Source organism: Delphinapterus leucas, chromosome 10 (genome assembly GCF_059928025.1).
Source record: "Delphinapterus leucas isolate spDelLeu-1000000601 "Yukka" chromosome 10, BTC_Dleu_Yukka2, whole genome shotgun sequence".
Taxonomy (NCBI): domain Eukaryota; kingdom Metazoa; phylum Chordata; class Mammalia; order Artiodactyla; family Monodontidae; genus Delphinapterus; species Delphinapterus leucas.
The window spans coordinates 65,606,504-65,633,941 of NC_143138.1; the positions used below are offsets into that span (position 1 = coordinate 65,606,504).

General features: G+C 59.7%; 1 protein-coding gene across 1 annotated transcript; it reads right to left on the minus strand.

The window, feature by feature from the left end:
- Positions 1-105: 105 nt before the first annotated feature.
- COL7A1 (collagen type VII alpha 1 chain) lies at positions 106-27,218 on the minus strand. The gene is made up of 104 exons (XM_089919236.1): positions 26,795-27,218; positions 26,613-26,698; positions 25,965-26,145; positions 25,154-25,313; positions 24,975-25,068; positions 24,722-24,883; positions 24,393-24,556; positions 24,186-24,315; positions 23,967-24,083; positions 23,718-23,864; positions 23,516-23,632; positions 23,291-23,440; positions 23,080-23,208; positions 21,933-22,076; positions 21,719-21,844; positions 21,474-21,617; positions 20,748-20,867; positions 20,449-20,592; positions 19,962-20,087; positions 19,715-19,861; positions 19,329-19,454; positions 18,835-18,981; positions 18,474-18,608; positions 18,242-18,388; positions 18,024-18,160; positions 17,620-17,746; positions 17,388-17,534; positions 17,128-17,300; positions 16,995-17,030; positions 16,884-16,910; positions 16,745-16,789; positions 16,609-16,671; positions 16,097-16,168; positions 15,966-16,001; positions 15,786-15,821; positions 15,532-15,603; positions 15,353-15,430; positions 15,078-15,104; positions 14,942-14,995; positions 14,738-14,800; positions 14,587-14,646; positions 14,434-14,469; positions 14,190-14,234; positions 14,075-14,110; positions 13,673-13,717; positions 13,556-13,591; positions 13,402-13,434; positions 13,019-13,051; positions 12,794-12,847; positions 12,658-12,717; positions 12,527-12,562; positions 12,349-12,429; positions 12,213-12,248; positions 11,971-12,015; positions 11,661-11,732; positions 11,372-11,416; positions 11,074-11,100; positions 10,858-10,887; positions 10,647-10,727; positions 10,535-10,570; positions 10,424-10,459; positions 10,261-10,341; positions 9,968-10,003; positions 9,496-9,558; positions 9,188-9,232; positions 8,530-8,565; positions 8,422-8,457; positions 8,215-8,310; positions 8,071-8,106; positions 7,950-7,985; positions 7,786-7,833; positions 7,419-7,454; positions 7,165-7,287; positions 6,887-7,087; positions 6,762-6,797; positions 6,628-6,681; positions 6,376-6,444; positions 6,256-6,300; positions 6,078-6,140; positions 5,885-5,929; positions 5,523-5,558; positions 5,352-5,387; positions 5,160-5,204; positions 4,910-4,942; positions 4,770-4,832; positions 4,644-4,679; positions 4,484-4,564; positions 4,276-4,344; positions 4,098-4,133; positions 3,976-4,017; positions 3,776-3,820; positions 3,642-3,686; positions 3,077-3,112; positions 2,934-2,993; positions 2,685-2,792; positions 2,434-2,505; positions 2,244-2,279; positions 1,968-2,027; positions 1,801-1,845; positions 1,534-1,569; positions 1,391-1,426; positions 1,260-1,316; positions 1,052-1,123; positions 106-493 (listed from the first exon to the last, which is right to left on the minus strand). The coding sequence occupies exons 1-104, from the start codon at positions 26,914-26,916 to the stop codon at positions 353-355; spliced, it is 7,932 nt and encodes a 2,643-aa protein (XP_089775362.1). The 5' UTR covers positions 26,917-27,218; the 3' UTR covers positions 106-352.
- Positions 27,219-27,438: the final 220 nt, after the last annotated feature.

Below are 27,438 nucleotides of genomic sequence, written 5' to 3' on the forward strand. Positions count from 1 at the left end.
GATGAGGGTCACCATGGGCAGGGGTCACTATGTGGGTGGAACCATCATGGGGGCTACTGTGAAGGTAGGGTCCCTGGACAACATGAGAGTACTGGTTCACTGTAAGGTCAAAGGCCACTACATGGGCGTGGGGGCATCTTACCGGCTCACCAGGGATCCCTGCAGCACCAGGCTCACCCTGTGGGAAACACAGATGGGGGAGGGCAGCCCTTCAGTGTGACTGTCCCCTATACTGGCCTGTCTGCTGCACATGCAGCCACTTGGTGACTGCAGCCAGGGCCCAGGCTGCACAAGGAGCCCGTGTGAGCACATATGGGGCCAACAGCGAGGGAGGTAGGAAGCCCTCCAATGCTCAGAGGACACCCCTGGGACAGGGGTGTGTGATGCATGGCTCTGGGTCTGTACCTGGGGCGGGACTTGCCTTGGGTCCTGTGAGTCCACGCACTCCCAGCAACCCGGCTGAGCCCTTGTCTCCAGGCTGTCCCTTGGCGCCCTGTGGGAGTGACCAGGAGAGGGACACAATCAGGACCAGACCAGGCTGCATGCTCAGAGAATGACTGGAACCTGCTGGCTGAGGTGGAGCTGGCCAGTGCTGCTCCCACGCACTTCCCCATGGTCCCTTCCCTTCCAGCCCACGCCCCAGCAGGGTGGAGCTGGGGACTGTGGCTCGTGGGGTGGCTCATTTCTCACCCCAGGACCCCCAGATTCCTGCCACTCCTCTTACCACTGGGCCCCTACCCTTACCCCTACCTGGAGTACCCCTAACAGCTAAGGAGCCCCCTTCCCATTCCCACAGGCACTCTCATAGAGCCACAGTCCACACACTCCCCTTCTCACCTCCTATCCAGGCCCTTGGGCCCCCCCCCATAGAGCCCCCATCCTCTCAGCCACCCCACAGAGTTGCTACAGCTGACAGAACCCCCTCCCCTCTGACCCCCAGAAAGCCCCCTCCCATCCTCCCCTCCTGTCCTCACAGACCCTCCATGGAGCCCCCAGCCTGTAGGACCACCCTCCTCACCCTGTATAGAATATCCCAACCTCATCCCCATACCTTTTCTCCAGGGTCCCCACTGTCTCCCCGAGGTCCTTTGTCACCATCTATGCCCCGAGGCCCTCGTTCACCCTGGGTCAGGGTCAGAAATCAGGGTCAGGGGCTAAAAGTCCCTTACCCTCTGAGGGTTTGAGCTCTCAGATCCCCTGGCCCAGCCCACACAGAAGCCCCTCCCACACCCACCTGCACATGGACCAGACCCACTCACCATGTCCCCCTTGGCACCTCGTGGCCCCGGAGGCCCCATAATCACAGCTGAGTCACCCTGAGTGGACAGGGGGCAGTCAGAGGAGTCAGGAGCACCCTTAGTCCCCTGCCCTCCCCCATGCACACACTCACCTTGTCACCCTTTAGCCCTGAGGTTCCAGTGTCACCCTATTGGGTGGAAGAGTGTGAGTCTCACCCAAATAGAGAAGCCCCAAATCCTGAGTTGCAAGATCCATCCCCACCCACACTCCGGGACCTCTTCCCCATATCCTTACCTTCTCCCCACGCTCCCCCCGGCTGCCTGGGGGACCCTGTATGAGAGAAGAAAATAGTGAGCTAAGGGAATTTGTGGGGACTACTGGGGAGACAGGTCAGGGGGCAGGGGAGGACCAGGGGGCCCAGGTGAATGAGGGAGACAAAGGACCAGAGTGTAGCCAAGGAGAACCAGAGGGCTGCAGAAGGCTGCAGAGTGTCACAAGGGCACAGAGGGCACAGACAGGGGACTGAGTCACACTACTGGCTCTTTCCCCAGGGAGACCCACCACGAGTCCTCGGGGTCCCTCCAGGCCGGGGCGGCCATCTTCACCCTGGTTGGTGACAATAGATTCAGTGACTCGGTAAGTTGGAAATCAGAGGCGAGAACTGTGATGAAGGGAGTCCCAGGGTGGCTCCCTGGAATGGTCATGGCTGCAGAGCAGGACATACGTACCCGGACACCCGGCTCCCCACGCTCGCCTCGGGCCCCAGGCGGCCCTGCTCCAGTGTCTCCCTGGAGATCAACAGGACACCAGGGATCAGTGAGGGGAATTGGTGGAGGACAGAGGGTCATGGGAGGTCGGTGGAGGTTGGAGGGAGTGACAGGGGTCAGTGGAGATTGGAGAAGGTGACAGGGGTCAGTGGAGATTAGAGGGGGTGACAGGGGTTAGTGGAAGCTGGAGGGGGTGACAGGGGTGCAAGAGAGAGCCAGCAGCATTGTCCCATCTACCTTGTCTCCTTTGAGTCCAGGGGCCCCAGGCGCTCCCTGTGGGCAGAGTGAGGTGAGGCTTCTGTGCCCCTCAAAGGCACACACACATCTAGCCACACAGTGTGGCATAGTCCCCAGCCTAAGTCCCCACATGGACAGACTCCAACACACAGCAGTCAGAGACATGGGGCATTGGGGCACTTCTACTCACCACTAGCCCAAGGGGTCCACGTGGCCCCAAGGGACCTGGGGCTCCCTCTCTCCCTGGGGGGCCTGCCAGACCCTATAGTGAAAATGAGGTAAGAGAGGCGAAGGGTGACTTGGGAACCTTCCTCCCGTGCTGTCCCCACAAAACCAGGAGCCCCCTCGGCAGGGTTGGGCCCCCTTCTCCTCCTCACCCAGTACCAGATTCAGAGGTCCTCAAGTCACCAAGTCCCCATGTGCAGCCCTCAGCACACTTACCCGCTCTCCACTGGGGCCCGGCTGACCCATCTCTCCTCGAGGGCCTGTCTGACCGGGGAACCCCACAATACCAGGAGCACCACGGGTGCCGGGGGGGCCCAAGTCTCCCTGGAACAAAAATAGCAAAGGGAGGAATGGCTCCAGCAGGACCCCTTCCCAGGACTAGCCCCAGAATACCCTCTTTCTCCCACCTCCAGGCCCCCCGCCCCACCTGCTGCCCCCACTACTAGTGATGGGGCATTGTTTTACCTTTAGACCTGGAGGACCAATTGGCCCAGGGGGCCCCTGGACCCCAACTCCTGGGTCACCCTTCAAGGGAAAGAAGAGTCAGATCAGGCTCATGGAGTCTCAGGACCATGACCCCCAGCAGGGATGCTTTAGGGCACACATACCTTGTGACCTTTGAGTCCTGGAGCCCCTTTCTGACCCTAAAACAAAGTAAACAGCATTTGAGAGTAGGAACATGAACCCAGAGCTCAGGTATGGCCCCAAAACATTCCCACGGGAGCTCAGAGGTGACCACGGACATTTGGCACCAAGGATGTGAGTGCAGGTATGTGGGAGTGCAGACAGGAGCAGGAACTCAGACATGTCCCATTCCAGGGAGCTTAGACATGACCACAGACATGAGCTCAGATACAGGAGCACAGACAGGGTGGGGAGAGGGGCAGCACCAATACATGACCAAGGAGAGGCCCACAAAAACTCCCATGTGTCCTGAGACCTGGGAGATCAGACAGGAGCACATGTGCTCAGACACAGGGAGGAACAGAAGACCTAGGACAGGCACGGGGAAGCCAGGAGGTGTGACCCCCGCATGCTCCCAGAGCAGGACCCTGAATGCTGGAATGTTCAGCCAGGCTCGGGTTCAGATGTGCCCACGCCCAGCAACGGTCCCTCACATCCGCAACTGCACTCCTCAACCCAGACGCAGACTCGCCCAGACCCCAGACTCACATCTTCACCAGGATCTCCAGGCTCCCCGGCACGGCCGGCTTCACCCTGCATAGAGAGGGTGGTGAGGGTGTCTAGCCACCCAACCGTACCCCTCCCTGCCCAATGCACAGGCCCCGCGGCCAGGCCCACCTCACCTTCTCGCCTCGCGGCCCCGGCAGTCCTCGGTCACCTTTGGCTCCCTGTGGATACAGGGGTCAGGAGGACACATGGGTGTCAGGGGCACAGACAGCTGAGACTCAAAGAGGGAGCATGAGGCCCGGACCATGTGGGGCATATTATGGAAGGTGAGGGTCACAGGGGTGGAGGAACTATGCTGTGGAGGTTCCACACTCACCGGCTCTCCCACCAGGTCTTCAGCAAGGCCTCCAGGGGTGCCCTGATGAGGGAAAGGGGTCAGTGGGGCTCCTCAGCCCCTAACCCTTGTGCCCCCCAAACCAGGGCCCCCCCCACACTCACCTTCTCTCCCTTTGCTCCAGGGGGCCCGGCCACAGCCTGCAGGGAACTCCTGGTGAGTTGCCTCGCCTCCTGCCACCTCCCCATCCCCACCCCGCCGTCCATACGGAAGGGACAGACTAGGTTTGGGAGTGAGGCAGAGGAGCTGATGCAGAAGGTGGCGGTCAGGGTCAAAGATCACCTGTCCTGGGGTGCCCATGGGTCCAGGCTCTCCTTTAGGTCCGACAGGGCCAGGCAGACCTGGTGACCCCTATGGCAGAACGGTGGGTGGAACTCAGTGCCTCTCCACCCCCTGTCCCTACTGCCCAGCCCTCCTCTTCCTCCAGGCACACGGCGGCTGGCACAGGCCCCATCACATGCCCACAGCGAGCTCCCCTCAGAACACACACCGGCACGCCAGGGGCTCCTCTGTCTCCGTCCTTCCCACTGGCACCATCACGACCTGGCACTCCCGGCTTCCCCGTCTCCCCCTGAGAAGGGAGAGCTCTGTCAGGGGCCTGCCCCCTGACTCCTGATCCCCGGAGTCCAGCCCTGATCCCCAGGACTCACCACTTGTCCAGGCAAACCTGGTGCCCCCTGAGGACCCTGAAGGAAACAAGTCAGATGTGAGAGGGACATGGAGAGCACGGGACCCAGAGGGCAGGGACATGCTATCTCTGCAGGGGCCTCACTCACCACAAGGCCTGAGGTGCCAGGGGGGCCAGGAAGTCCCACAGCTCCAGTGGGTCCAGGCAGGCCCTGGAGGAAGAAAAAGTTCAGGGCAGTGCCAACCCCACCCAGCTCCCTGTGACTAACCCATGGGCTGGGTCACTCACCCGTCCTGGTGGTCCTGTCTCTCCGGGCTCCCCCTGCCAAAACCCCAGAGACCGCATGACCCCACAGATGAATGACAGGCCCTTCAGCCTCCATCCACAGCAAAGCCCACATGGACGGAGCACCTTGGTGCTCAGTCGCATTACAGGGCAGTGACATTCCCAGAGGTTGGCAGATGTTATCCTGGTGCAGACAGGCTGCTCCAAGCCACCACCTCCTTCCAGCCACACACCCACACAAGCCTATACTCACCTTCAGGCCAGAAGGTCCCTGGGGTCCCGCAGGGCCAGCAAGACCCTAGAAAAAAGTATCAAGGGCAGGAAACTGGGGTCAGAGTTATCCACCTGGACTCATGGACTAACACAAACAAGTTATCCAACTGAGTCATCAGTGGGGACTGATGCCTGTCCCACCCCCACTAGGCAGTGCTTCCCCATCACTCACCGGGGCACCAGGTGGTCCAGGGTCTCCATGGCCACCCTGTTGGAGAGAGAAAGAGCCAGACGAGTGGGAGCCAATCCCACCCTCCCAGGGAAACTGAGGCAGTACTGCCCATTGTAGGGGTTACCCACTGTAGGATGGGAGCAGGAGGGAGCGGGATTCTGGGATACTCACCATTGGGCCAGGGGTCCCCCTTGGACCTTGCAGACCCTGGATAGAGAAGGGGGCTTCTGAGCCTCAGTCTGGCCTCACTTGGGCCTGTTCCTGCCCTCTGGAGACCTTTGCCTGGGGGCCCCACTTCTGCACCTCTACCCCTCCCAGGCACAAATCACCCCATACTCACAGACTGCTCCACATAGACAATACACATGGGCCTGTACAGGTACACAGCTATCATGCATCTGCACTCAGACCTGGGCACCCAGTCACCACACCCCGGCACCGATCACTGGTGACACGTGCATACGGCGGCCAGCACACAGCAAAGGGTAGCTGTCCCCCAGAATCTCGGCCATGCTGTTCCTGTCATCACTCACCGGCTTCCCCTCAGGCCCAGCCACGCCACGCTCTCCTGGTAGACCCTAGAGAGAACACATTTAAGGCCACACTGTCCTTGTTCCCCATCCCAGCTTCCCCCTAGACAGCCCCAGGCAGAGCAGACTCCAGCCCGGACAACACAAGTGAGAGCCGTGTACTTGTGCACCCATGGCCTGTGGGGCAAGGACTCACCGGGATGCCATTTTGACCCCTCTGTCCAGGCTCTCCCCAGTCTCCCTTGATGCCTGGCTCACCCTGCAAGCAGAGTGTCATGCCCTGAGCCCCCATCACTGCCAGGTGCCCACAGACATGCCACCCCCGCATGCCCTCCTGCAGGGGAGGGGAAACATGGTGGGGTGGGAGGCCTCACCCTGTCTCCTTTGGGGCCTTGGTTGCCGTCACTGCCTGGCTCCCCCTGTGGGGATGACATGTCAAGCCAGGCGCTGGCGCCATGGCAAGGGTGGCCCCCAGGTTGATACCACACACTGACCTTAGCACCCTTGAGTCCAGGGGGTCCTGGTTCTCTAGAGAGTCCAGAACCTGGCTCGTCCATGGCCACCTACAAGCACAAGGTCACAGGGGAGAGGTGTGTCTGTCACAGAGGCATGGAGGGGTCATCCCAGATCACAGGGTGCCAGAGGGTTGTAGGGTCAGAGTCACCACATGGAATTTCTGGGGCTCAAGCCAATGGTGGCCTCTTGGTGACAGCAGTCACAGGCTTGGGCAGAGCTGGGGTGATCACCTTGGGGCCAGGGGGGCCAGGGGGTCCAGGAAGGCCAGGAGGGCCGTCTCTGCCCTGCAGAAAAGAAGAAAATGGGTGGCCACCCCAACACAGCCCATAGGCAGTCCCGCCCAGTAAAGCCCCCTCCAGCTCACCTGTTCTCCACGTTCTCCTTTCTCTCCCCGCTCTCCCTGAAGTGCAAATCGAGGGTGGGGGTTATGCCCGTGGGGAGTCCAGCTCCTCCTGAGCCCACCTCCCCGGCCATCCCAGCCAGGCTCACCCTCTCTCCTGGTCTCCCTGCCTCTCCCACACTCCCAGCCGGGCCTGGGAGCCCAGGGATACCAGGCTTTCCAGGTTCCCCAGCAAGGCCGGGAGGTCCAGGGGGGCCCCTCTCCCCAAAGGCCAGGCCAGGTGGTCCCTGAGGGCCGGGGTCTCCACGATCTCCCTTCGGCCCGCGTTCTCCAGAAAAGCCAGTGGGGCCCTGGACGAACAGAAGAGTAAATGCTGGTGTCAACCACACCCTCCACAGGACATGCCCCCTGAGCAGCCAACACACACCTCCTTGCCTGGTGGGCCCCGCTCTCCTGGGTCCCCCTTGGGGCCACGACGCCGTTCAGGCACAGGCAGGAAGCTGCCAGAGCTCTCTTCCCAGCTCTCCACGATCTCCCGCAGGGCGGACGTCTGAGTGACAGTGAGGGGTCAGAAGAGCAGGGCCATTACTGCAGCCTCCCACGCCTTGGCCTGGCCCCATGGGCATTACTTGTCCCGTGGGGTTCCCACCAGCCCCCATGCCCAGCCCCCAAACAACCTACCTTGATGCCAATATTTTCCAGCAACCGCTCCACATTCTGGGGACACAAACTGGGTGAGGGGCTGCCCACAGAGGAGAAGGCCCCACACTGCCCCCCAAAACAGCCTCCCTACCCTCTTCCCCAGGCCTCTTGCCCAGAGGACCCTTTAGTCCTTGGTTGAGGTGGCTCGAGGTCACTGGAAGCCCCTCCCTGACATGTCCCCGTTGCCCAGGTTCCCCTCAGTGTAGGCTACAGGAATCCCAACAGGGCAGGGGGCTGAGCACACAGCACAGCTCCAGTGGGGCCTCACGGCAAGTGGAAGGGGACAGAGGTGGCCGCTACAGGCGTGCACATAACAGTCAAGGGCCAGGTCCCAGGCTTCACTCACCGCCGTGCTCCCAGGCTCTCCTCTCAGGCCACGCTCTCCTGGGAGGCCCTGGAGACACCAAGAGACAAGCCGCTGGACCCAGCTTGGGGTTGGGGCTAGGGGCATGTGCGTGCATGCGTGAGTGCTATGGCTACCGGGGCAAGTGAAAAAGATGGGGGCCTCACCTGTTCCCCTTTGGGTCCAGTCTCCCCACGGTCACCCTGAGAAAAAGAATGACCAGTGGTGAAAATGCCCCCACTCTGGGCAGCCCCTGACCATACCCCCACCCAGCATCTGCCCACTCACCTTGGAGCCCGAACCTCCTGGGACACCAGGGAAACCCTGAGATATGTCAGAACACAAAGAAGTCACCCAGGATCATGGCATCCCAGGGTGACAACATAATGGCCCCTGTTGCTCCCAAGTCCTGGAACTACCCTGGACACTCACCTGGCCAGGAGGGCCAACTTGCCCTGGGATGCCCGGGGGGCCCTGGAGTCCAGGGCTACCAGGAGCTCCTCGCTCACCCTTGGGGCCATCATGACCCTGTGGAGGATGCAGCCAGCATCAGGACCCTGAGACCCCAGAAAGGAGTGGAGCCACATATCTCAGGGTCAGGGTCAGGGGTCAGAGGTTGCAGAAGACTCCAACACTCACTTCTCTCCCAGGAGCGCCGGAATCTCCCTTCTCTCCCTAAGGAAGACAAGGGTGCTTCAGACATGGCCCCAAACTGAGCCAGAGCAGACTCCAAGTGAGGGGACTCACCTTCCTCCCATCTTCTCCAGGGTCCCCAGGTCCTCCCTGCGGGCAGAGGACTCACATCAGACCCAACAGAATTAAGAATTAAGAATTGTCTGTGTGTCTTGGTAACTGTCTGCAAGTCCTGTGTCTACCTCACTATGTGTGGCCGTATGTATATGAGTGACTGTGGACACAAATGCATATGTCGGTCTGTCCCCACATGTATCACACGTCAGAGCCTTGGATATGTGTCTCACCACACCTCCACAGAGGTACACGTGCAGCCCTGGGGCCAAGCCATAGCACGTGTATGGGTGGAAGTGTTTGTGTGTCAACATGTCTTCAGTATCCCTGAATGTGGGCTTCACACCTGTGTGTTGGCACCTCTCCATCTGTGTCTGAGGCTCTTTGCCTGTGCCCGTGGCTGTGGTTATTTTAGCTTGTGTTGGCCCATCCAGGCACAGGTCGGCACATCCACTTAACCCACTGTGTCTGTGAGGCTGCCCGTGTGTGCACATGGACGTGTGCTTCAGGATGTATCTGTACGTGTGGGCTATGTACTCGGGTGTCGGCACGTGTCAGCATGTGTCTGTGTGTGTGACCCATGTGTATGGCACATCTGAACCATGTCCATGTGCTAACATTTTTTGGAGGTTTCACTGTGTCTACCCTGGACACTCACGTTTTTCCCATTCAGGCCAGGCTTGCCATCCTTGCCTGGCTTTCCCTGTGGGAACAGATCATTGGTCAGAAGTCAGGGTTGGGGTGAGTAACGGGGCAAAAGGATACCACAAGGGGATTTCCCTGGTGCACAGTGGATAAGACTCCGAGCTCCCAATGCAGGGGGCCTGGGTTTGATCCCTGGTCAGGGAACTAGATCCCACATGCATGCCACAACTAAGGAGCCCGCCTGCTGCAACTAAGACCCCGTGCAACCAAATAAATAATTTTTTTTTATTTTTAAAAGGGTACAATGAAAGTGGGACTCACCGGTGCTCCAAGGGGACCAGAGGGGCCAGCGGGGCCCTGTTCTCCTCGAAGGCCAGGAAGTCCCTGGAAAAAGTCTTTGCTAGGATTGAGAGGGCCACTGATATATCTCATGGGGCACATCCATGGACTTGGAGAACCCCACTAAGAACCTCCTCCCGTGTAGAGTCCCCCCAGAATTGGGAGGAGCCATTGAGGTCCCGAGGCTGAGACCCGATAGGGTAGGGGGCCCCCTGCTGAAACTTCCAAGGGAAGAACCCTCAGGATTTGGGGGTCCTACTATAGCGCCCAAGGCAGAGAAGATCAGAAAGCAGGGCTCTGCTCAAACCTGCCTGCCAGGGACTGGGGCCCTCCCAAGGACAGGGCTGGACCAACTCCCCCTACTCCCGCTGGTCCTGTGACTATGAAGACCGGGCTACACAGTTCATGCTGGACCCCTGAGCCGCCCTCCACCCTAATATCTCCCCTTACTTACCTCTCTCCCTGGGTCCCCAGCCTTGCCTATAGCACCCTGAGGAGAGACTCAAGTCAGGGAGTCCGCAGTGGTCATGGGGTCAGGGGCACTGCCCACTGACAGGGCCACTAGTTCCTGTGAACCCAAGGCCTGTCAGGCAGTAACATCCCCCACCCAGGCAGGGTACTAGGAGAAGACACAGATAACCCATCTGGCCCCAGAGCTCATCAAGACCCAGAAGACTCCAGTGAGTCTGGAGCCATACAAAGGGGCAAGGGAAGGGGCGTGACCAGGCAGTGACCGCCACGACTCACAGGCAGCCCAGGGGGACCAGGGGTTCCTGGTTTCCCATCCAGTCCACTGCGGCCATCCAGGCCAGGGGGGCCCCGGTCACCCTGAGGAAAACAGAATGGTAAGAGGCCTCGAAGGATGAGATGGATCTGAGAGCCCAGTCGGAAAACCTCCATGCCCTCTCACCTTTTCTCCTCCTGGGCCTCGAACACCTGGGTCCCCCTGAAGGGAACAAGGTCAGTGAGAGGTGAGGGCAAGATGGGAACTTAGGCTGATGGGGCAAAGTGTGTCACTCACCTGCGGGCCTGGGGGACCCCGAAGTCCACTGATGCCCTGAGGACAAGGGGAGGAAGAAATCAGAGCAGGCTCTCCCAGGCCCACACGTTCCCATGGGATAAGCCACACTCACTCTCTCCCCAGAAGCTCCAGGGGGGCCGGGGTCACCCTTGGGTCCTCGAGGACCCTCCTGTCCACGGTCCCCAGACTCTCCCTATGGTAGAGACAAACGTGTTGAGGGAATAGCACTCGGGCCACAGGCATGCCCGAGGCAGAACCTGTCATGGGGGTGCTGGGATGCTTTCTTATGCTCACAGCTTCACTCCACCCACGGAACATGATACCTTCTCTCTGACTCCAAGTCCCGTGTCCACCTGTGGAGGGAATGGCCAGTGAGAAGAATAGTTCAAGTAGGGGAAGAGGAGTTGGTGAGGATCAATAAAGACATCAGGGGGCAGTGTGGGAAGTGGGAGTCAGTGGAAGGGATGAAGGGATACCGTGTGGGGCTAACAGGGGCAGGTGAGGGAGATGACAGAGAATCAGACCCAGGCAACCCTTACCAGCCGTCCAGGGGGTCCTGGGGGACCCTAGGAAAGGAAAGAACTGTAGTCAACAGGAGCCCTGCGGCCCCACGGTATGGCTCAGGTTTGCCTCAAGCTCAGCTCTGCTCCCAGATTCCCTGCACCCCAGTGCCAAACCCCAGAAGCCAGGTCAGGCCTGGAGGTGGCCACCAGGGCTCCCGACCTTGCCCTCCAGGCCCTTAATGGAGGTGCTGACCAGACTGAGCACCAGAACCCTGTATCCCTCCCGAGCCCAGAACAAGAGCACTACTGAGCCCAGAACACCAGCACTACTCACTGGCTCCCCACGGTCACCCTTTGGTCCAGATGGCCCAGGGCTCCCCTGCAGAAAGTCAGAGGGTCAGGGTCAGTGAGGAGAGGCAGCAGTTTGGGGGAGCTTTGGAAACACCCTAAGGATTCATGGGGATCCTGGTGGCCTTTGGGGGTTGTGATGAAGAGGTCAAAGGAAATGAGGACTGTGAGGGTTTAGCGCTGCAGGGTCGGGGTGGCAGGGTCAGAGGCTGGGAGCTGGATGGTTGGAGATTGAAGTTGAGGTTAGAGTTCAGGGATCAGAGGTCAGGACTCACGTTTCGTCCATCCTCTCCAGGATCTCCCTGGTCTCCCTTCTCACCCACAGGCCCCCGAGTTCCAGGTGCCCCCTGAGAAGAGTAGCTGGTGTGAGACAGACCCTCCCAGCATTTTGCAGATTCCCCCATGACCCCCATACTGCCCCAGTTCTCCATCACCCTGAAAACCATGTCAGAGTTCCCCATCACCACATGCCTCCCTCCAGACTCTCCCACCACCCTTTCTCCCCTCAGAGTTTCCCACAGCTTCATGCCCACCTCCTATAAGTTCTCTCATCACCCCCCCTTACTTCTCCCCACAAAGCCTCACCCGAAGGCCACGCTCGCCAGCTTTTCCAGGCAAACCTGGTTCACCCTGGTGGTGGAGAGAACGTCACATCAAACAGGTGAGTTAGGCTCAAACTAACTCAGGGAGTGGCGACAGAGAAGGGCCTGGGAACCAACTGGACCAGAGGCAGGGGGGTGGACTGGATAACCTGGTGGAGCCCCAGCCCCCCAGGGATCACAGTTCAAGGGTAAAGGATCAGAAACCACAGTGGGAAGGAATCTCACCGGGGGACCCTCGTCACCTTTCTCTCCAACTTCACCCTGTGAGACATGAGAGTCAGCCTTGGTCCCCAAACCCCCAGGGAGGCCAGCAGTACCTTACTCCCCATCCCCCAGCACTCCCCCAGTCCAGTCCTCTTACATCTCGTCCTCGGGGGCCGATGGGTCCTGGGGAACCAGGACGACCAGGGTCTCCCGTCTCTCCGGGAGGCCCTGAGTCACCCTGTGGAGGAGGCAAGAGTGATGTAGCACGTATAGCCAGCCCTTGAGGGGAGGTGACCCCAGAAACCTTGATGTTACCCAAGGTCACAGGCACTCACCGGCGGTCCTGCTCTGCCAGTGAGGCCAATGGGACCCTGCAGGGCATAGGGAGGGAGGCACGACTTAGTTGGGGCTCCCAGGCACCACCTCATCTCCTTCTGTCACACTCCCCATCCCCACATTTACTCACCCGGACTCCAGGGTCTCCCTTGGGGCCAGGGTCTCCAGGAAGAACCAAGCCAGGTGGGCCCTGGGGGAGGAAGGATCAGAGGTCAGGGGACACAACCATCACCTGTCCTAACCCCTAAACACTTCCCCACACTTACCCGTTCCCCTTTGACTCCGGTAGCTCCTTTGGGCCCAGGGAGCCCTACGTCTCCCTGGAGGTGACAAAGACCATCAGCATCAGCCACAGGCTCCATGAACCCACCACCCAGCGATCATGCCACAACTGTCACGACCTCCAGGGGCCTCCAGGCAGGCCCCGAGGCAGGCCCTATGACCTTGATCTCAACCCTGTAACGGCTTCCCTTCACTCTTACCAGACTTACCTTCTCTCCTTTAGCTCCAGCACCCCCAGGTCCCTGAAAACAAACAGGACAGACACGGCTTGGCCCTGCCTAGGGATCACACTACGACAGGCTTGATTGGAGTTGGGGCTATATAGAATCAGAAGTCTCTGCCCAGAGGTCACAGGGTCACCGCTGGGAGCAGGGCAGGGGTTACACAGGGCTCACGACCTGTATGGTGGTCATGGGTTCACAGGATCACAGCCAGGAGTTGGAAGGCGTGTTACAGCATTGGAGTCACAGAGCTCTGAGCCAGTCCAGGGTCCCAAGGTTATGGGGTCACAGCCTGGAACGCTGGTTTTCAGGCGGGTCACACTGCTCAAGGGCCTGTGCGGTGATCGGAAACACACCCTCCCTTCACTCACCACTGCGGGGTCCCCAGGGCGACCAGGCTCCCCCTGTAGAGAAAGGATAGGGACAGGGATGGGTTAGGGACCCACCTAGGAACTCAAGGCCCCAGTATCCCACCTGCCACAATCCCTGGTATCGGGGGCACTTGACTCCCAGCCCATGACCCACCTTCTCTCCTCGGCGGCCAGTGGGTCCTGGTGGCCCCTGCACATGGAGAAAGCATGAGCCCAGGATGGGGAGGAACACATGAGAGCCCTACTCCTGATCCCACAGTCACATACTTACTTCAGGACCCTCAGGTCCAGGACGCCCAGCAACTCCTGGTGGACCCTGGGGAAGAGGAGCAGAAATGCTGACCCAGGTGGGTGGGGGCAGGGGGATTATGGCAGGTAAGGGCTAGAGGTTCAGGATGGGGGTCACAGAAGATCAGGATTTAGGTCAGCAGGGGTCAAACTCGGCAGGAAGACAGAGACCAGGTCAGTGGAAGTCAAGGTCAGTTCAGCAGGGTCAGAAAGCTAAAAGCGGGTCCCTGGGGTTGAGGGTTAGAGCCTGCATCAGCAGAGATTAGGAGTCATGTGAGGAGGGGTGGAGGGCCAGGGGCAGTGGAGGTCAAGGACAAGAAGTCAGAACCAGGAGGGGTACGGAGCCAAGGTCTGCTGGCACCGGCAGTGGGGTCAGTGGGCTCACCTGTGGTCCCGCTGGGCCAGGGGATCCACGTTCACCCTGTTGGAGCAGAATGGGTCAGAGCTGAGTCTGGCTCCAGATCCTCTGGGGCCCTGAGGGCCCCCCAGGTTGCACTTACCTTTTCTCCAGTCTCACCGATGGCCCCTGTTAGTCCTTGGTCACCCTGAGGGGAGAGAGAGAGGAGAGGGGCCTTTACTGTCGAACCCCAGACAAAGTGTCTCAAACTCCAATCATCTGTCTCTGAAATCACAGCCTCTGACCTGGGGAGAACCCTTATCTCCTGATCCTCCTGCCTCCCCTAATCCTATAGGGGTCCCAGTGTGTCACCTCTCATACCTGACCCCTCACAAAATGGCACTTACTTTGGGGCCAGTGTCTCCAGGAAGTCCCCGTAGGCCCTGAAAGGGGTTCAGAGATTTGGGTTTGGGAATAAGGATGGAGTAGAGGGTTGATGGCTGAGGGTGGGGGCTGGAGCTATGCCCACCACGCTCAGAATCCCTGGCCTCTACACTCACCGGCTCACCCGGGGTCCCAGGTTGTCCTGGGAGGCCTGGGGCTCCATCTTCACAGTCACCCTGAAGGAGAAACAGGTGGGTAGAAGACCCTGCTCCCAGCACCCAGAGGCCTCACCTCAGAACTGGGACACCAAGAAGTCAGATCTCCCACCTTTTCTCCTTTTTCTCCAGGGGGGCCAACTGAGCCTTGGGGTCCACGGCTTCCAGGAAGACCCTAGGAGGAGGTGAGTAAAAATGTGAGCCCCAAACTGAGGTCCAGCACCCACCCACTGCCCCAGAAGAGCCCCCAGCTCCTCTATCCACATCCCAGAGCATGGGCCACAGGGTCCCCAGCAGAGCCTCAAGGCTCCCTCACCGGCAGCCCAGGCTCCCCTAAAGCAACGCTGCCATCACCTGGTCCAGGGGGACCCTGGGAAAGAACAGCAGGTCAGGGGATGGCCGGGGGGAATCAGACTCCAAGCCACCCCCAGCATAACTTGCCCCTCACTTACCCGCTCCCCACGATCACCTTTCTCACCCTGGAAGAGAGATCATGACACGTGACCCTGGACTACACCTCCACACCCCAAGATACCAGGAGGAATGAGAGTCTTGGGGTCAAACTGGATTACAAAGTTCATGGAGGAACTGAGGAGTCATGGGTGGGGGTGGTCAAGAGGTCACATGAGCTCAGAGTGACCAGCAGGGGTTGTGTGGGTTTGAATGAGGTCACCAGGTCACTGGATCACATGGAGGTGATGAGACCATATGGCGGTCATGCCCTCACCTTCACAGCTGTTCCAGAAAATCCTGGGGGACCACGGGGTCCTGGGTCTCCCAATGGGCCACGAGATCCAGGGGGACCCTGATGGAAGAGACAAAATATAAAGTACAACCCCATAGACCCACCCCACTGGTTCCCCCATCACACATCACTCCCCGCCCACACCATACTCCAGAACTTACTGGAGGTCCAGGGTCCCCTTTCTGCCCAGGAAGCCCTGGGCCCTCGCCTCCAATGACTCGTCCAGGCTCTCCCTGCAGGACAGAGAACAGCAGAAAGGATTCAGGGTATGGGAGCCTTGAGGTAGGAGAAGCCCCTAGAGGTCCCCAGCTATTCCTCATCATGCCTTAGGCCCCACACAGTGTCTGTCCTGGGGCAACCCTGTTCCTCCCTTGGACATCCTGGCTTGGTTCCCTCCCCTCCCTCCTTCACCTACCGGCTCCCCCTTTGGGCCTCGAGGTCCTCGCTCTCCCTGAGGACAAAACAGAGCAAAGGGTGATGCTTGGTCTCAGTGCATTTCAGGGTGGGCCCCTACAAGCCAACCCCGCTCCACCACCCCAGCTCCCCACCCTGCAGAAAGGGCTCTGGGAAGACACTGTGGGGCAGAGCAACTTACTGGTTCTCCACGAGGACTGGGCCACCCTGGGGAGCCCTATAAATGGAGGCCAGAGTCAGACCAGTCAGACCACCCCACCCGCTCAAGCAAAGCATCCCACCATGTGAACTGTGAGGGCAAGGCTTGCTCACCTTCGGGCCGGGGGTTCCAGGAGTACCAGGGCGGCCAGGGCTGCCTGGAGGCCCATCTGCCCCAGGGAAGCCCTAAGGAGGCAAAGAGGTTAGGGCAGGAAGGGACCCTCCCTCAGTGCCCCTGGTTCGCTGGAGGAGCCCTGACTGACTATTCTTCACCTGAACCCCTCACCCCACAGGCCCCTGAGCGTTGTTGGGGGTACAGCAGTGATGTATGTACCCTGTGAGCTGAATGGAGCCAAACCCCAGGCACAAGGGCAGTGATGAGGCCAGGGCCTTCCCTGCCTCTTGGACTTGGAACTTCCACCCGGGCTCTCCAGGGGATCTCAAAACCCCACTGGTCCCCCCTAATTCAGATCCTTCCCCAAAGTCTCTGCTGTGGTTGATAATGTCCACTTAGGCTTCTAGGAATACTCTGTGTTTCTAACTCTGTTTTTTCATTCCCTCTTGTAAAAACCCTAAGGAAGCTTCGAGGATTGTCTTAGGGGAACCTCAATGGTCTCTACACTCACCCTCTCACCCTTCGCAATGGTACTTCCAGGAGGTCCCTGGGGGCCAGGAACACCCATCCTGCCCTGAGAGAAGAGAGCAGGTGAAGAGGCAGTACACCGGTCAGGGGACAGAGGACAGGTATGGGGTGGCACTCACCGGGAGGCCAGGGGGACCAGGAGCCCCGGCTTGTCCTTTCAGCCCCTAGGAAGAATGATCGGTGAGCCCTGTGCTGCTGACCTCCCCCTGACCCACTGAGCCCCCAACCCATTCTCTACTCCCCACCAGAGCCACTCACCATCTCTCCGGGTTCCCCCTTCTGGCCCTGGGGAAAGATGTGTCGGGTGACGGTCAGAGTGGCAAGTTCCAAGAGTGGCCCTCACCCACCCTCTCAACTCTGGACACTTACCTTTGGACAATGCACCGAGCAAGGCTCTGGCTGTAGCTGTGGACACAGGGTCTCCTGGAGGTCAGCCGTTCTACCAAGAGCCCCCAGACCCTCTGTTTTTCACCACCTAGTCCCCCAGAGGCCCCTTCCAAACCTGGGTGGTCAAAGCCGTCTGACACAGGGCTGTTGCCAGACTACTGACTGCATGGTCCAAGCTTGGACCATCATCCACGGTGAAGAAGGTCTGGGCAGAGTCCATGCCCGGCACCAAGCGATGCAGCTGTTCTGGGTCAGCTCCTTCCAGGCCCAGCATCATCACTTTGAGCCCTAAGGAGGGGTCCAGCAGCTTGCATGACGACCCTGCTGGGGCCAACCCTATTCCCAGGCCCCATTCCCACCAGCCCAGCTCCTCACCAGCAGCCTGGGCCTCACGGATAGAGCTGAAGATGTCACCTCTCAAGGGCTCATCCACCAGTAGAACCATCACCCCCGGCACATGCTGGCGTCGTCCAGGGGCATCTGGTGCCAACAGGTATCTGTGAGCTGTAACCACTGCTGTGCCTGGGAGAAAGGTCATGTCAGAACCCAGGGGCACCAAGCTCCCAATGGGAAAGCCCCAAGAATCCATGTCCACTGTAGTCCTTACCCAGGTTGTTCCCACTTGGGTCCGTGTAGGGGATGTTGCGGATCTTCTGCCGGATGACACCAAGGTCATAGGAGCTGTTCAGCGAGAACAGTGGGGAGGGCCGGTGACTGTAGGACAGGAGGCCAACCTAGGGTGGGGAGACCACAGAGCCTGGGGAGGATGACACAGCAGGGACAGGGGACACAGAGCCTGGTGGGAGACACAGAGCCCAAGGTGTGTAACTAAACCTGATCTATTAGGGGGTCAGCAGTGATGGTAGGATACGGAGCCAACCAGCAAGTGAGGCGATCTGGAGCCTGGGGAAGGGCAGGGAGAAAGCCTGGACCAGTGGTGGGACAGGGAAACGGTGTGGGACCAGGGGTGGGCAGGGACAGGTAGGAGTCTGGCTGCCTCTGGGGCCAAACCTGGATGGCCTGTGGCCCAAGAGGCCCAAGTGCAGACACCAGATGCTCCAGGGCTCGCTTCACAGCCTCTGCGCGATGAGCATTGTCTCGAGTGGTATGCAGCAGGAACACCACGTCCATCAGGCCATGGGGACACACTGCAGGAAGGGAGCTGAGTTACTGAAGCAGTCAGCCCATCTAGCTACTCTCTTGGGCCCCTCCCACTGGGCCCACCATACCTGGGGTCTGTGTGACCGAGGCCTCAGGACCCTGTACACCCTCCCGGACAGGTGTCAGGGAGAATATGTAGGAGATACCAGGCTCTAGCCCTGTCACCCGCTGGGAGCTTGAGATCCCCGGAAGTGTCTGTGAGGCCCCAGGCAATTCTGCAGAGGACAGAGCTCAGTTAAACAGGAGGCCCTCCATGGAGCCCCCACTGCCAGCCCACCCGAACACTAGCCTCCCCATCACCTTGGCCAGGGCCTCTGAGTGGCTGCCAGGATAGGATGTAGCTGGATACCCCAGACACCGGGGTCCAGGCCAGAGTCACTGAGTCGACTGAGGTGTCTACAACACGCAGTTCAGTGCTTGGGACACGAGGTGACTCTGAAGGAGGAATCAAAGACTAGGGATCTGAGTATGTGTCCCGAGAACCCAGAGGAGAGAGATCTAAGGAGATCCTGGGGCAGATTCATCTTAGTGAAGAAAGTCACCGGAGGTCATGCTGGGATCACCCCGGATCAGGAATGGTAGGGGGGGCTACAGGAGGAGTCACTCAGGGTCATGGGGTACAGGAAATCAGGGTGGGTCATCGGTAGGGGTAAGAGCACACCAGTGTATGCAGTTACTTCTGAGGGGGGCCCTTCTCCAGCTGTCCCCAAGACACTCAGCCATATACGGTAGTGGGTCGCTGGCTCCAGCCCGTCCAGTTCGTAGCTGCTGAGTTCCGGCCCCAGGACCTGGGACTGTTCCTGGCCACCTGGGGCAGGCATGAGATGGGGGCAGGGGCACGTAGGAGGATGCTACAGACCAGCATTTATGGACACGCCCACCTCACTGACCCCCACGTACCTTACTGACAATGACCGTGCCAGCCTCACTGACTGATCCTGCTGATGGGGTCCACCCTCCTGACTGATCTTATTCTCGCTGACCCTGCCCGACTGACCCTCATTGATCCCACGCACCTAGGTGACTGATACCAGGTACCTTCAGCGATCCGCAGACCCCCACTGACAGACCCTGCCCACTCTCACTGATTTCACCGACCCCACCCCCAACCCCGCCCCATTGGTCCCTAACCTCCCTACCGGGGGCACCTCTCACCCTCAGGTTGCCAACGCAGACGGAAGCCGCGTGCCCCGGGCACCGGCTGCCAGCGTAGCCTCAGCGAGTGCTCCCCTCGCTGCACTACACGAAGTGTCTCCAGGGCTGGTGGAGCCTCCTCAGGTGCTAGAGAGAAAGCACAAAAATCAAGGAGGCTCCGTCCCCAGTTAATCTCTGTGCCAATCCCAGACCAACCCTGGAACACGCACCGCCCCCAACAGGCCCCACTGCCTATCCCAGGCTACATCCCTCCTCCCCCCCGAAGACCCCGCCCCCACGGGTTCACTACCAATCCCTGGACCCTCTTCCATTCCCGAGAACAAACCCCGCCCCCAAACCGTCCAGGGCACCAATCCAAGGCTCGCGCCAGCCCGAGCTCTGCCTACGCGTGGTGACGACAATGGAGACAGGTGCGCCCTCACGATCCCCCACAAGTGCAGTCACTCTCACTGAGTAGCTGACTCCGCCTTCGAGGCCCCGTATCTCTGCGGAGTCCGTGTTTCCTGGGAGCATCTCCTGTCTCGTGGGGCCACCTGGCCAGGCGAGCATAGGGCAACGGTCAGGGATAGGGGTGGCTGACCAAAGGGGCCAATCCCAGCCAGGAAGGGCAAGGGCAGGGTCAGGGAACCATACCCTCGCTCCGGCCCCAGGCCAGTCTGTAAGCTGTGGCTCCAGTGACCCCCACCCAGGTGACCCGGAGAACATCACTGGAAGCATTGAGGATCTGCAGCTTCGAGACACTGCCCACGGGCTGAGGGTCTGGGGGAAGACGCAGGGAAAAGGATCAGGGGCCACTGGCAGAAAACAGGGCAGAGAATAGGGTGGCAGAACAGGCATGTTCAACGCAGGGAGGTCTATCTGAAGGTCAGTATGAGGTTACTGTGGACGGGTCAGTGCAGGCAACTTCTGAGTGGGAAAAGATCAGTGCCTCAGAGTGGGCAGTGTGGAGCAGCCAGGAGGTCACTGTGGGTGGACTCCTAGTCAATGTGGGGTACGTCAGTGTGGGGAGAGAAGTCATGAGAAGAGCTGTGATGGAGCAGGCAGCTGGAGCAGTCAGGAATACGCAGCAGGACAGGGTAGCCAATGAGATGTGGTTGGCAGATGACCAGGGTCCACTTACCAGTCCTTACAACCACAGAGGCAGGGGTCCCATCCACACCAGCCATACGGGCCCACACATGCACTGTGTACTCGGTATCTGGCTCCAGCCCATCCAGCTCAGCCACTGTGGCCTCCCCAGAAACCAACTGGGATTTCTCTGGGCCTAGGAGTGAGGATGAAGGTAGCTCTAGGACTAGCCAGACTCTGCCCCCCAATGTCCCACCTGGACCCCGAAGAAACGCCTGCTCCCATTCCACCCAGGCCTGCCCCCGACAACCTCCAAAACCTCTGGTCCCTTCCCAAACCCCTGGTGCCCACCGTGGCCTGAGTGCCAGGAGACCCTGTATCCTGTGGCACCAGGAACCCTGTTCCAGGTGATGGTGACAGATGAGCTGCTGACTTGAGTCACACGGACTGTCTTCATTGGGCCCAGTGGGTCTGGTGGGGAGAGGCAATGGGGAGTCTGATGGAAGAGGCAGTGGAGGGTCTGATGGGGGAGGGATTGGGGGGGACATCTAATAGAGGAAGGCAATGGGAATCTAAAGGGAGGCAAGGATTTGATAGCGGATGCAGTGAATGGGTCAGATGGGGAAGGAGTGGGGGTTCTGACAGAGGGGATAGTAGAAATCTGAGGTGGCAGGTGACAGGAATCTGGGAGACCAGAGGGTCTGACAGAGAAGGTAATAGGGTTCCGACGGAGGACTAGGAAGCAGTGAGGGGGTCTGACAAAGAAGAAAAGTGTAAGTCTAAGAGGATGGTCAAGTCTGGCAGAAAAGGCAATGGGGTCTGAGCGATGAGGTGCTGGAAATCTGAGGGCAAGAAGAGCGGGGTGTTAGGGGACAGGCAGAGGAATCTGAAGAAGGCAGGGGCTTAAAAGGAGGCAAGGGAGACTGAAGGGGGAAGCAGGGCCTCTGAGGGAGGAGGCAGTGGGGATCTAAAGGGGGAGACTGGAGTTCTGTGGAGAAGCAAGGGTCTGAAAGGGAAGGCATGGGGTCTGAAGGGCCACTGGAGAGAGAGAGCCAAGGGGCTGGGTCAGGCCCTGACCTGTTCGAGCCACGGTGATCGCAGGTGGGCCCTCCTCTCTCCCTCGCAATGCCGACACAGCCACCTGGTAGGAGGTTCCAGGTCTCAGCCCCATGATATCTGTGGCAGTAGACTCTGAGGGCAATGTCTTACTGGACTCCAGACCTAACGTCAGAGAGAAATGTTGGCATGGCTCCTGCCTGCCCCTTGGTCCCCCATACCCTGATCGTTCCCTTCAGCAACCCTCCCGCACATCCCACACTGACCATTGTCTGTCCTCCAGCTAACCCGAAATCCACTGGCTCCAGGCACAGGTCCCCAGGCCACCCTCACTCGTGTTGCGTCTGACGCCACTACTTGCAGCCCTGGGATGGCAAGTGGGGTTTCTGGCTCTGGGGATTAAAGATAGAGGTCAGGGATCAAAACCAGGACCAGAGTGAGTCAGGCAGCTGTCCCCCACAGCCCTCCTGCAGTGCTCACCCCTGCGAACAGTGAGGACGCTGGCACCACCCTCTCGGGTGCCTACTCGAGCTGACACCCACACTGTGTAGCTCAGCCCAGCCCGGACGTCATCCAAGTCAAAAGCTGTCTGACTCCCGGGAAGCACCAGGCTCCGCTCGACCCCTAAGGGAGAAGGCAGGATAGGCAGGCAGGAGTCAGTGAGAGATGGGAATGTGGGATGAAGGTGCTCAGTGATGGACAGAGATACAAGATGAAAAGGGTCAGTGGGGGCAGGACAGGAATAAAGATGCAGACATAGAGAATGGACTTAAGGACACGGGGAGGGGGAAGGGTAAGCTGGGACAAAGTGAGAGAGTGGCATGGACATATATACACTACCAAACGTAAAATAGCTAGCTAGTGGGAATCAGCCGCATAGCACAGGGAGATCAGCTCGGTGCTTTGTGGCCACCTAGAGGGGTGGGATAGGGAGGGTGGGAGGGAGGGAGACGCAAGAGGAAATGGGGACATATGTATATGTATAGCTGATTCACTTTGTTATAAAGCAGAAACTAACACACCATTGTAGAGCAATTAAATCCCAATAAAGATGTTAAAAAAAAAAAAAGAAAAGGGTCAGTGAGGGATGGGACATGGGACAGAAAGGTGTGAGAGGTAAGGACAGGGGTAAAAGGAGTCAGTGATGGACAGCGACACAGGATAATGGGCCAGTGATGAATGGGGACACATAATGACAGGAGTCAGTGGAGAAGGACATAAGATGTAGGATGTCAGAAGTCAGCGGACAGCGACATGAGTTGACAGGTCATCGACAGACAGTGAGGTGGAGTCAGTATTGGATGGGGACATGGGAGAACAGTGGTCACAGCTAAGGTTATAGAAGGGCGGGGGTTGAGCTTGTGGTTGTGGAGAAGGGTGAAAGCCATGGCCAGGGAGGTGGGGCAGGGAGTGGAGACAGATCCAGATGAAGAGACAGGCAGGGTCAGGGCAGGGAGCAGACAGACCCTGTGACGGGGTCTGGTTCAGTGCCGTCTTGGGAGGTGGATGGACAAGGAGAGAGGAGGAGGCTGTAGAGACCCCGGAGTGGAGAAGGGCTGGAAAGGCTGGAATGGTTTGAAAGGCTGGAACTTTAGTGTGTGTACGGGTCTTGCTGTGTTCCCCTCACCCTGGATGCTGCGCACGGTGATCCGATACTCGGTGGCGCTGGGAACTGGCCTCCAGGACACTCGCACCCGCTGCCCAGGCAGCTCGGTGGCCTGTAGGTCTGTCACAGGGCCCACGGGCAGCTCTGGCCCTGTTGGACAGCACAGCCTGAGAGGCAGCCTGGGGCCCCTGTACCTTCCCCTCTCACTTGGCCGGGCCCACAGAGCCCTCACCAGGGGGGACCACAGTTGCAGGCGTGGCCACCTCGCGGCCCTCTAGCAGCGTGTAGAGTGTGAGGCGATACTCAGTGCCTGGCTGCAGCCCATCCAACTGGTAGCGGGTCACGTCAGAGGGCAGCACCACCTTCTGTGGCACCTCCAAGCCTGCAAGATGACAGGGTCAGGCCAGCTGAGGCCAGGTCCGGACCCAGCCTGCCCACCCCACCCTCCGGCACAGACCACTCTCACGCCGCCACTCCAGCCGGTAGCCACGGGCCTCAGGCACCAAGGTCCAGGAAAGAAGGATGGATGTGGGGCCCAGGATGATGGGACGCAGGGTCTGCTCAACAGAAGTGTCTGCCCAGGGCACATGGGAGGTCAGTGGCCTCTGTGCCCTGCCAGCCTGCCCACCCAGCCTGAAGAAAGCACCCAGCCCTCTCACCGGTGCGGGCAGTCAGGGAGGTGGCAGGCCCCACGCTCCGGCCAAGCAGGGTGCTCACGGTCACCTCATAGTCTGTGCCAGGCTCCAGGTCACGCAGCAGCACTGACCCCTGCCCAGGGCCCAGCTCCTGCTGCTGCGTGGCCCCACCTGCACGGGGGGCACAGAGGGGTCAGTGGGTCTTGCAGACTCAGCGCCCTACAGTCCTGTCTGAGGTGCAGGGACTTCCTTCAGCCCACACCTCTGACTCACCACTGAAGACCCGCCATGTCATGCGGTAGCCAGTGGCGCCTGGCACACCCTGCCAGGCTACCAGGAGGCTGTGGGCTGTGGTGTTCTGGATGGTCAGCTCCGGTCCCTCCAGAGCAGCTAGAGGAAGGTCCCACCAGGGATTAGTGAGTCCAGAGTGGGGAGGGGTTACTGGGATGGGTGGTTAGGTGAGCAGGGTCAGAGGTTAGCAGAACTGCTCACTTGTCCGAGCTGTCCCACTCACGGCCTCCCCGATGCTGTTGGCGTAGAGGGCAACCACCGTCACTTGGTACTCAGTCAGTGGCCGGAGACCCTGCAGCCTCATGCTGGTCTCACCCGCTGGGACGTTCACCTGCCCAGGGTCAGAGGTCACTTCATCTTGGCCAGCTAAGTCCCCAGCCCTCCACCTACCACTGCTGACATCCTTACCTCCCGCCGTTCACTCGACAGTGGCTGTCCCAGCCCCGTCAGGGGTGTGTACTGGACCTTGTAGCCAGTCACAGGGCCACTGGCCGCTGTCCATTGTACTCTCAAGGATTGACTGCCTGGCTCAGACAGCACCAGGTCTCGTGGACCAGAGGTTGAGTCATCGGCTGGGAAAGGGGCAGTCAGGCAACCAGGCAAGAGGATCAGGGGTCAGCACTTATGGTACAGCACCGGGCTCAAGGGTCAGGAGCACATGGGATGGAATCAGCACTCCCAGGTTGGGGTTTGGGTCAGGGTCCAGGTCAGGGCACACAGGGTGGGCAGGAACTCACAGGGCAAGGCCACAGGCACGCCACCTGCAGTCGTGCACACCCTCCGGGAAACAAGAGGCAGTAGCGTCCTCAAGATGTTGAAGTCGTTGACGAAGAAGAAGAAATCGCTGGCCGGCTGTGAGGCGATTCGCTTCAGCTCCTCAGGGTCGGCATTCTTGATCCCTGAGGTGATGCCCAATCAGGGCTCAGCTGCCCACATGCCCTCTGACTCATCCCTGCCCCAGCTGACCTGTCACCCCAGCTTGGTACTCACCCACAGCAAACAGCTTGACTCCCTGCCCCTTCAGCCTCTGGGCAGCTGTGTCCACCAGGTCCTGGGACTTCCCATCTGTGATGAGGATGCAGACCTGGGGCAGGTGCAGGGTCAAGTCAGGACTGCCTCATACACTTACTTGGGGTCACCTTGGAAGGCATGGTAGGGTGAGAGATCACCTTGGGGACACCAGGTCGGGCCAGCTGGGGCAGAAAGACACGGTCAGCCACGTGGAGAATTGCAGCTCCTGTGCGCGTGTTGCCTCCCTTGTAGCTGATCTCTCGGATTGCATGGATCACATCACCTCCTGAGCCAAGCGCATCCAGGCCAAATTCTGTCCTGTGGGGAGGGGGGTGGCAGCAGGCTAGGAGTAAGGGCTTTTTCTGGTCCTGGCCTCTAAGAGGCCTCTGGAATGAGGGTTGTATCAGGCCCCCTTGAGAGTCCACTTGGTTCTGTGATTCCTACCTTCCATCTCTGAAGCTCCCAAGCTAACAAACTCCTTAGGTACCCAACTGTGTCGTGCCTGTGGCTGGGCCTGGGCAGGCCTGGACCCCTTGGGGCTCCCAGGCTCAGGTACCAGGATGTCTGGTTAATTAAATAATGGTAGGAAGAAGGGCCCAGTTATAAGCAGGTGGACACTGGCCAGACAGGGAGGCCCTCTGCTGAGTGAGAGAGGCTGAAGGCATCAGGAGGCTAGAACAAGGAGAGTCCAGCAGGCACAGGGCATCTCAAGCCATGGGTCCCCTTCTAGGCCTCTCCATCTCTAGATCAGAAAACACAGCTCCTATCTTTGGCAAGGCACTATTCAGAAGGGGTCTCAGATGTGAGGGCTGTACCTAGGAGATCCCTGCTTCTGTCTTAAGAAGATGTCCTGGCTGGTGGGAGGGGGGATCCTCTGGGTTCCCTAAAGCCTAACCTAGGGGTTTGGGGGCTCTCTGCTTCTTTCTGGGGGTGGGGTCCTGGTGGGTCCAGCTGTGGGGAGCCACTCACCGTGGGTCATCGCTGTACTGCACAGCAGCAAAGCGCACACCCTGTGCACCGGCTGCCCCGGAGAAGGGCAGCACCAGCCCCTCAAGGAAACCCCTCACTTCGCGGAAGTTGCTTCGGCCAATGGACGAGGAGCCGTCGAGTAAGAACACGATGTCAGCGGCGTAAAGGCGCGTGCAGCTCACTGGGGCAGGGAAAAGCGATCACGATTTTTTCTTGGGGCCCACCCACCCCCTACCCTCACTGTGGTCCCCTGGGGCTGGGGAGGGGGAGTTGGCCTCATCCACTGTGCAAACAGGCACAGGCTGGCTTGGGCCTGGGAGCGGTGGAGGCAGCAGAGGTGGTGCCTGGAGCGGAGTCTCACGCGGAGGACTAGTGGGGAGGGAGAGTCGCCGAAGCGGGTGTGGATCTGGGACTGAAGTTGGCGTCTGGGGACCAGCGCGGAGTGACATAGTGTAGGGGACCCACGCACAACTGGATGCAGTTTTGGAGATGCAGTGTGGGTCGCGGAGGGTTTGGGGAGTCCAGGGAGAATTAGGAGAAATGCATAAGTCGAGGAGGGTGGGAGGCGGGATCCAGGATGAAGGTCGAGTGGAGTCGCGGGTGGCAGGGTGCAGTGCCCTGGATGGGGTCCTTCCCTGCCGTACCCACCTCTCTCCCTGTGCTGGGCCCACACTCGGGGAGCCCCTGCCAGGATCCCCGCGCAGAGCGCAGCCACCAGGAGCCGCAGCCTCATCCTGGGTGAGGGAAACGGTCAGCCAGGACCCCGCCTCTGTCCCTCAGCCTTGGCGGGTCCGAGGCCAGCGTTCTCCCACCCCCAGTCCCGGTCTTGCCTGCCGGTCCGCCGGCTCCGATCGCCAGCCGCTGCCGCAGTCCCGCCGCCACGGCGGAGAAAAGTCCCTGATCCCGGGGGCGGAGCAGCGGGCGGGGACCCAGGCAGGCCACCCCCACCCATCGTCCCAGAAGTCGCCGCCCCTGCCACCCCTCCCCTGGACAGATGATCTGACTCCACTTAAGTGTAAAGGCCCCCACCTCCCGTGGCTTCTGTGATTTCCCCAGGAGGTTCTCTACAGATGGATGTTGAGGGATCCCTCTCCAACCCCATCTAGGGTCAGAGATCTTGGCTGCTTTAGGTCAAACAGACTAGAAGTGACTGCTGGAGACCAGACTTCAGACAGGTTCCCGGGGATGAAAGACGCAGCAGGATGTTGGTGGGGTAGAAGATGCAGCTGGAGATGACTCACCACCCCCCTCCCCCCACTCCACCCCCACCTCCGACTGGGCTACCCAGACAAGCCCTCAGGCCATGAGTCCCAGCTGGCCTCTCCTGTGATTCAGCCATCCCTTTGTCTGTCGGGTCTCCTGTGTCCCACCCCAATCCCCTCAACAAGCAGAGCAGCCCCCAGCAAATGAGGGGCTCTAGGCTCATGCCAGGGAAAGCAAGGCACCACTGGGCTGCATCCAAGTAATGCCCACC